Here is a 9,186-nt window from a genome sequence, read left to right as displayed (position 1 = left end):
CACAAGCCATCCAATCACTAGGAAGCCCACTATGACTGCACAAATGATTTAGCCAACGAGCCATAGAAATTTAAGGACTTAGCCTGCAATGTTCTGAAATGAGTCAACGGAATCATATTTCACACCTGAAGAAAAGCTTACAATTGACTAATGGTAAATGTCATGAGAAAGATAGTGTCTCGTACCTCCTTTCTTATTTGATATTGCTAACTAAAGACCAACGAAAAACAAACGCCACGTAGTATATGTCACGACTTTCGCTAGATCGACCACGAACACGTCTACATGGTCAGCATGTTCCTGAGAGAAGAAAGATCAATAAACAGAATATTATTTTGTGGACAAAATCCTGCGACATTGGAATGGTCAGAAGAAGGTTACTAACACAGTGAGAGCAGATCTACGGAATAGGGAGTTGGTTGCAAAGGTTATAACGAAAAAGTTAAGAGCATATCCTGCAATGTTCATAATTTGACGGTTAGGATCATATTCGACACATGCAAAAAACATTGCCTTGCACCTTATTTTGAATTTGATATTGTTGCAACATTGGAATGGTCAGAAACCTACCATCAGAAGTGTTGTTCCTTTCCAGATGAGGCATAGTTTGCAGAATCAAATCATGCTAACAACAGAATGATTAAACCTGCCGTCACATGATCCATTATTCCGGTCTGCATATATATAGTTCTGAAAAAGTAAAGATTGCAAAGTGTGTTACCGTAATATTCCAGCTAGCGAATTCCTACTCGATGGCATTTCACAAAAGGGAAACCATGCAGCTGCTACATGCAAATTGCAATAATATGCCATTGTGGAAACAAACCTTTCAGCCTCTTGTATATAGTCTGGCACCTTGGCTTGTTCCCTTCCTTGCATTCGTACAAATAGCAAGGGCGGCAGACTGGGAAGGCACACTTGCTGCAGGCAAGAAAGACGCCTAGAGTATTTGGCCTTTGCCTGCTGCCTTCTCCCGCCCTTTGCCTGCTGCTTACCTGGCCTGCATCGCATCAGTGAGATAATTAAAATAAGGTCAGCAAACAACTATATATACATCACTGTTTTAAATAGCCCGCTATAGCTCCGCTATAGCACGCTATAGCGTTTATAAAAGGTCTTGCGCTAAAAGACTTTGGTCCAAACAAATGACCAAATATTTTAAATACCGCGCTATAGCTCCGCTCTAGCACGCTATAGCATTTGGAAGAGGTCCGCCGCTAAGATGCTTAGCGCTATTTAAAACTATGATATACATACAAGCAAAATTACACCATACATAATCGAGCAGCAGGAATAGACCATCTGCTTGTCGGCTTAAATTAATATGAAACTAAGACCCAATGTCGGGAATTAATGCCATGAACTACATGATGCATGCTAAGGTAACACAGGCTCATCGATCAGTGGGTTCTTAACATGAGTACCATTGAAAGAAAGGAACTCCCAGATTGCTAGTTCTTCTTCAGCTTGAGAAACATGAATTTATGGCTGTTTACATCAGATGGAATCATCATCTGACTTGTACAGTTTTTGCATTTCTAATCATGGGAGACAACCATGAAGGAACAAATTTGGGAAACCTACAAATTGATAAGGATTCAGGATCGAATGCGACCTGTAGCGCACCCAAACATGGCGACCTAGATCCACCGACGCGCGCCCACGAACAGCTCGAACAAATGGTACTGACGACAAATTAAGGCGCCGAGAGAGAGAGAGAGGGAGAGGGGAGGTGTACCTAGGCGGTGGGTAGATCATGACCAGCTCATTGCGATTGTGCGACCCGCGCCCATCCCCCACTGGCCGCCATCGTTCCGCTCCACAGCCGCCCTCGTGCCCCACCAGCGGCGATGGTCGAGAGGGAGAGCGAAGGGGGAGCACCGTACCATTCACAGATCTCTTGCTGCTCCTTCCTAGTTTACTTCTATAGCCCTGCAATTGAAACATGTTAGCCCGTCAGGTCTTAGAAGCAAAGGCAGGTATCACCTCAAATCATCAAATTTAGACCATGGGTGGGTTACGTACCGTATCCTTTCACAGAAAACCATGGTTCACTTCCTTTCAGTTTTTTGGCTTGCTCAGTTAGCTCAGGACTATCACACCATACCACTAGCGTTTCCAGTGAAGCAGGGAGGCTCTCCTTTGACGGCAAGCATAGGATTTTATCACACATGTAGATCCTTAATCTCTTGAGGGTAGAAAGGCCACGTAGCACTCGAGGGAAGGACTCTAGATTCTTGCACCATTCAAATTCTAGATTTTTGAGGGAGGTGAGGAGCAGGAGCGCTTGCTCTTGCTCTTCCGTGAAGGTTGTTGCCAGCTTATCAATACTGAACCGCAATGTGTGGAGGGTAGCAGCAAGGTGGCTGCAGATGGGAACAGTAAGCACGGCCGAGATGCTATCCATATCTAATTCCTCCAACTGGAATGAACCTGCATGCATTAGTTTGCTCCTTGCAATCTCTGACAGCAGATCCCCTGCTATAAACTTGTTCGCATATAAAACCAATTGCTTGAGGTTGACTGTGATTTGAGGATTGAAGCCATCCATTGTTAATTCTTTGCAAACCTTCAAGCTTAGACTGGTGAGAGACGTGAGGTTTGAGAGCAGACCCATTGACTCTATGCTTAACTCGAAGGAAATGTCAAGTTCCCTGAGGGAAGTAGGGAAAGGCTTGATGGCATGACCTCCTCCACCTACTTCTCCCTTGTGCCACCGAGAAAACAGATTCCCACATCCCAATCCTCTGAATGATTGGAGCATCCTGAGGCCCGAGAGTCCTCCATCCTCCACAGGCAGAAATTCAAGCCTCTTACACTTGTCTAAGATAACCTGGGAAAGAGCTGGCAAAAGTTTCAAAGCATTTGAAAATGATTCTCCAGTAATATGTGAATCACTTATTACAAGATTCTGAACAGAATGGAGAACAACAGCATCATCTTGTTCTGCAAAAAACATGTCGTCGCATTCTTCAAAATGTACACTTCTCAGGGAGTTTAGTTTTTTGAGGCTTGAACACGAAATGTGTGGCCCACCCACAATTCGCATATCCTCTACTTCATCCAAATTGTGGAAGGCCAAAGCACCTTTATACTGTTTAATTCTGAATTTCTTCTTTCCGTGCAATACTACTGATGAGCTACGATTGAACAATTGCATATTTGATAGTGTGGAGGTATGAGGCATGGGTGGAAACTGAGACAGCTTGGGGCAGTATCTAATATCAAGACTGAACAAGTTAGTAAATAGGTGAGAGTACTCCAAGAAGGGAAACGAGCAGAGAGAGGGACAATCTTCAAGCGAGATACTTTCAAGCCTTGAAAACAGATTGCTATTAGGCTCCCCAACCCACTCCACAAGTTCTGGCATGTCCGTCAAATAAAGTGTCTTCAGGTGCGTGAAGCTTCTTCCTGTAACAGTACTAAAGCCAAGCCTCAATACACGCATTCCAGAAATACTCTTCAATGTGAGCTTGGTGAGGTGTGGTAGCTGCTCAAAAGCTGGATGAGTGACCCAAGATATACCTTCTAGATGAAGAGACTCCAACCTTTTTGTGCTTAAGTCATCACACAACCATCTAGGACAAGTGGCAACTCCAGCATTCGTAATGCTAAGCACCCTAAGATCAGGATGTGGTTCAAGACCTTCAAGAACATCATCATCTACAGTCTTGTGCTCTGCACCCCAAACTAATCTTAGCTTTTTCAGATTTCTTTTATTTTTCAGTTTGGCAGCACTAGCTTCTCCTTTGGACGCCACAATTTCAAGATTACATATGCAGAGTTCTCCTCCCAGCTCTCGCAAATCCCCCAGCTCTTTCAGTTCAAATCCAACACCCTCTTTCTTAACATTGAACTCTTTTAGCTCATGTAAACACTTCATCTTTCCAACCTCAGGAATATTGGAATGGAGTTCTTTAGAAGAGAAAAAATGGCGTAAATTTATAAGGCGACTAAAGTCTTTGGGCAAATTTTCACTACCACGCCAAAGATTGAGGTCCAGAAATTTCAAGTGGTTAAATCTAGACAATGTGCTAGGTAAAGTCATTTCTTCTAAGGGGTCGGGTGAACTAATTTTAAGGTATTGGAGGTGGATAAGATTTGGAAAGCTCTTGGGCAAAGATTCTATAGTGTTAATTGGTATAAAAAGAATTCGAAGACCTTTGATTTCTTCAAAAACATCTTTAAAAATATTAGCTATTCTTGCATTAGGCGACCCAAAAATCATCAAAGTCCGCAAATTTCCAATGTCTATTCTACCCTTCAGTTTACCCATTTCTTCTTCAAAACTTTCATCGCATATATCTTCTATAGTGATTGATAAGTGCCTAACGGATTGTGGGATGTTATCTGCACTAAAACTTGAACACCTTATATTCACACATTCTTGCGATGAAACATTCCGGGATAGTTCATGCAATAAATCATGCATCACATAGTATTGGTCATTATAAATATCAACTCTCTTCATGAGGAAACCATTGTCTACTAGTTCTTCTAAGTAATTCTTATCATGTTGGAAACTAGAGTTCTTATCGTGTTGGCAACTAGAGTCCAATATACCTATCGCAGTCCAAAAGCTAGTAGTTTGTAAATTATAGAACTTGTAATCTTCTGGGAAAAGGGCACAATATGAAAAACATTTTTTTAGAAAGAAAGGAAGGTAATCGTAGCTAATTTTCAGGGATGGTAAAATATCATCAGTATTTTTTGCATTTTGCCACTCATCATTTTCAAGAACTTCAATCCAATATTCCAGGGAAATGTTTTTCCTCAATAAACGACCAACTGTATTGGCGGCTAGGGGTGAACCCTTTAGTTCCTTCGCAATATCCTTTGCAACATCAATTAATTGATCTTCATAATGCCTAGGTTTGTTTTCCGGAAATATGCATGCTTCAAGTAATTTTAAAAAATCATCATCTTTCAAACCATGCAGTTCTACTGGTTCAGTTGTTTTCACCATTTGTACTACTGATGGAAACCGAGTTGTGACAAGAACCATGCTTCCCTTAATTTCCCCCTGTTTGAATGGAACTAACAGGTCGTTCCAATCACTTTCATTGTTGCATGTCCAAATGTCATCCAAGACAATTAAGAACCTTTTGGACTTCAATCTTTCTATAATGGATTTTTGAAGCTGGTCTAAACTGGCTGTTTCAACTGTACATTTGTATTCTTCTTTTTCAACTGCAGGTATGCACCTAAGGATCTGCCGGGTGAGGTTGGTCACATCAAAACCAGTTGAGACACATACCCAGACCCTAACAATGAAGTGCTCCTCAACCCTTTTCTCATTATACAAGTGTTGGGTGAAGGTTGTCTTTCCCATACCCCCAGGGCCAACAAAAGACATAACAGAAAGGGTTTCACCAAGATATTTTGTACCAGTGAGCTCATTTATAGTTTGCTCAAAGATGACTTCCCTCCCATACAGTTTATCTTGTGCAGATACTGAACCCGTGGGTGGCTTTTTGAGAGTGATAGGTGTGCTTGTTGCAGTGTTACTATGGTTTGGAATTTTGAGCAACTCAGAGACAGGTCCACACATGGAGTTCAATTCCTCTATTACCGACCTGATTTTGTTGGACATATCCACTCTGTCAAAAGACAACTTATGAACAGGCCCACCATCATTGTCACTAGTGACAACATCAACAGAAGAATCACCACCTTGAGTACGCGAGCAAGAAAAGCAAGGAATCCAGTTACCGATGGTGTGGCGAGCAGCATGACGGACATGAAGGGCAGAGCCCCGGACGCCATCGCCCAGTTCTGGGGCTGCCTCCTTGGTGCCGTCGAGCTGGTCCTGGATCATGAAGTAGTGGATCTCATCGAGCATGTCCTCGGCCTCATCCGCCTTCTTGCTCAGCTCCCCGAGTAATCCATAGAGGCCAGGGTTGTTGCTCATGTCCCTCCCCTCGGATGCATGCAGCAGCCCTTGTGTGTAGAGGAGCTTCAGTTTGATGTCGTGGAAGTTGAGGCCCAGCTCGTTGCTGGACACGTACGCGGCCACAAGGTCCTCAGACAGTTTCGTAAGCACCTTGCCCAGCAGCCAACCGGCCGCACCGATGGCCGTCTCCATCTGCTCAGATGGGCTGGATGGTACTGAGAGCCGGCTAATTGGCGTCTGTGGCGTTAGTGTTGTGGTGTACTGCAGAAGGGCAGCACAGATGTGATTGCATTTTCGAAGAGGCCATTATGCCTCCTTTTATAGCTGAGCCGGTTGTATCTGATGGTGTGTCCTGCTGCAAAAATTATAGCTGAGCCCGATTCTATCTGATGGTGTGCCCTGCTGAAATAAAAGATGCAGGTTTTTTCGCGTGTTGAACCATTCTAAACGGACGTATTTCTTTTTGAATCAGCTCACCATGCATGTGCCAAGGTGCTGGTAGCAGGTAAGGAACAAAACTAGGACTGTTGTTTTAGAAACACCAGATGATATGTACTATGATAGTAGTACATCGATGACGACAGAGCAAATACGTTAGTGCTGCCGTCCAAGGGGCCAGCCGGCTGCGGAGGACGAAGCAAACTATCATTCTTGAATATACTTATTACATTACACGCGAGAGGAGGAAGCATCCAAGATGCCGGCTGCGGCTGAGGAGTAGACAAGGTCGTGGTGATGGAAGACACAAATGATGATGGAGCTCATTTACCAACTGCAGCTTATCAGCTTCAACAAAGAAAGGCTCTAACAATCATAATATATAATGGCGCCAGTGACGAGATGAATGACCCATCATTGGCAGCATTTACCTGCTCTCCTTTTCTTCCTTTTTTTGAGACGAGACGAGATGCCCATCATCAATGGAGTCTTGGTACACTCAGTCTTCTCTTCACCACATCACATGGCATCGGCGTAGCAGGTGAGGTAAGCAGCAGGACTAATTAATACGAGTGAACTACCGGCCGATTAAATTAACAAAAATCTTAAAAAGAAGAACAAGCAAGGCCCAATAGACTCAGGGATTACCGACGCCGGGACCAATCTTTGGGTACCTAAGAGCCTGGACCAAGATATCCAAGGATCTGCAAGGAGGTCTATTGGACAAGTTCCAGAAAGAACTGTGGGAGATCTTAAAGGTCCCGTTTGCGCTGGAACCAGGTTGAGCCGGGAGATGCAAGGCGTTGGATGTGGATCGTGGAAGGCGTCAATGAATGGAGCTGAGCATGGTGGCAGGACGTCGATGGAATACCAGAAGATGCATCTGGAGGAAGCTGATGCTATTCATGTTGTCTTCTCTTGGTTCTGATGTATCCCCCTGTCCATTCTTTCCCTGGTTTTGCCCAAGTTAGGGTGGGTGTTGTGATATATTGAAGAGTCTGATGTAGTAGTATGAGTGCGTGTTTCGTGTTGAATTCTGGCATGAGCTGTGTAAGACCTGGTCTGCCTTCGCTTTCTTAATGAAAATGGAACAGGGGGGGGAGCCCCTGATCATCGAAAAATTACCGACGCCGCCCGCCTGCCGGATTCCTGAGAGACCAAGACGAACTGCGATGTGCCGATCGGCGGCGCCCATCTCTCCCCCCCTCCGGCCGCTCCTCGCCGCCGGGAACCCATACGCCGATCTATCATCTTCTCGCCGCCCTAAAAAAAGAGTAGTTCTTAGAGTATTTGTAGCTTATAATAATCATTTGCATCTATAATCACACACATATATTACTATTATCCTATATGCTAATGAATATTACATCCACCATGAATGGTGTCACATGTGTTTTATACTTTTATGATGTCCAAAAAGTAGATGGGGATAAAGCTGGAATTCATGTAAGTGTGATGGCGCCCGTAGGCGATAGCAGGTAAGGAACAAAAACAAGGATTTTGTGTTTAAGAAACCCCGGATGACGGACCATGATTCACCGGTGATGACAAAGCAGAGATGTCGACGCTACCATCCAAGAGGCTGGCGGCTGCCGATGTTTTTTAAGCTGCAGGTTAAGAGGAAAAGCATCCAAGAAGCTGGCCGGCTGCGGATGTTTTTTAAGTTGCAAGTTACCAGTATCATTCATGAATATACATGCACATGAGCAGCAAGCATCCAAGGAGCTGGCTGGCCGGCTGCCAATGTTTTGTAAGCTGCAGGTTACTAGCATCATTCATAAATGTATATGTACATGAGGAGGAAGCATCCAAGGGACTGGCCGTCTGCGGAGTAGATCAGATCGCGGTGGACGAGACGAGCGATGATTAAGCTCATTTACCAACTACTAGCCTATTAGCTTGGTTAACTATTCGATAGTGAGTCACCTTCAACAAATAAAGGATCTAATCTAACAAGAATGATCTCATGGCCAACCACGAGATGAATGATCTCATAGTACTGGCGTAGCAGCAAAGCAGCATCATGACGTTCCCCATCCCAATACGGGTGAACTACCAGCCGATTATATAAGTTAATAAAAATATTGAAGAAGATAGAAAGAACGAACAAGCAAGGAACCAATAAGCTACCTGCCAGATTCCGGATAGACCAAGACGAGCTGCATCAACGATCTTTTTTTTTTTTTTTGAATTGAGGGGCTTCGCCCCCAATTTCATTTCATTGCATGAAAAGAAACCGATAAACACAATTCTATGTTATCGATCACACCACCCCTGGGTGCCCTCCGAGCATTCATAGCTACCCCTCCCCGGCCTCCACCTGTTGCCTGCCACCAGGCACCTGGACGGTGTGCTCTATCCTCTGCTCGCCGACCTCTCCCGGTGGCCGACCAGCTTTCCTGTCTGGCCGCCGCCGACGAGCCCCGGCCCCGCGGCCGCACCACCAGCTCTGTTTGCTTGGTAGCCAAGAGCGGGGGCTGAACTCTGTGGAGTGTTCTATTGGGCCTTAATGTTTTTAGCTTCGAAGCTGGGAGGGGCGTCATGGGCCTTGACTATTGCGTTATCGCAAACTAACTTTTTTTAGAAGATATTGCAAACTAACTAAACAGAGAGGACCAGAGGAGTCCAGAAATGCAATGGGCCTGATTTCTATGTACACTCTGACCTTTTTCCCCGCAAAAAATGAAACACAACTGAATATCCATTTCTAAGCACAGGCTCATTTGCACCCGATGAAGAGAAAGTTCGAAAACAATACTAACAAAAATCAAACAATTTTTTTTTTGCATGCAAGATAATTTGGTGCGTGAGGTGCGCTCCAAATTTCAGATCATTTGGACATATGAGTAGCTCTC

The 9,186-nt window shown here is 44.3% G+C and overlaps 1 protein-coding gene across 1 annotated transcript; it reads right to left on the bottom strand.

The window, feature by feature from the left end:
- Positions 1-281: 281 nt before the first annotated feature.
- LOC119321639 (putative disease resistance protein RGA3) lies at positions 282-6,085 on the bottom strand. Its single transcript, XM_037595232.1, has 3 exons — positions 2,033-6,085; positions 514-598; positions 282-349 (listed from the first exon to the last, which is right to left on the bottom strand). The coding sequence occupies exons 1-3, from the start codon at positions 6,083-6,085 to the stop codon at positions 282-284; spliced, it is 4,206 nt and encodes a 1,401-aa protein (XP_037451129.1).
- Positions 6,086-9,186: the final 3,101 nt, after the last annotated feature.

The sequence above is a fragment of the Triticum dicoccoides genome, chromosome 6B (genome assembly GCF_002162155.2).
Source record: "Triticum dicoccoides isolate Atlit2015 ecotype Zavitan chromosome 6B, WEW_v2.0, whole genome shotgun sequence".
Classification (NCBI taxonomy): Eukaryota; Viridiplantae; Streptophyta; class Magnoliopsida; order Poales; family Poaceae; genus Triticum; species Triticum dicoccoides.
The sequence above is the reverse complement of the archived record's forward strand: the minus strand, read 5'-3'. Positions and strand labels throughout refer to the sequence as shown.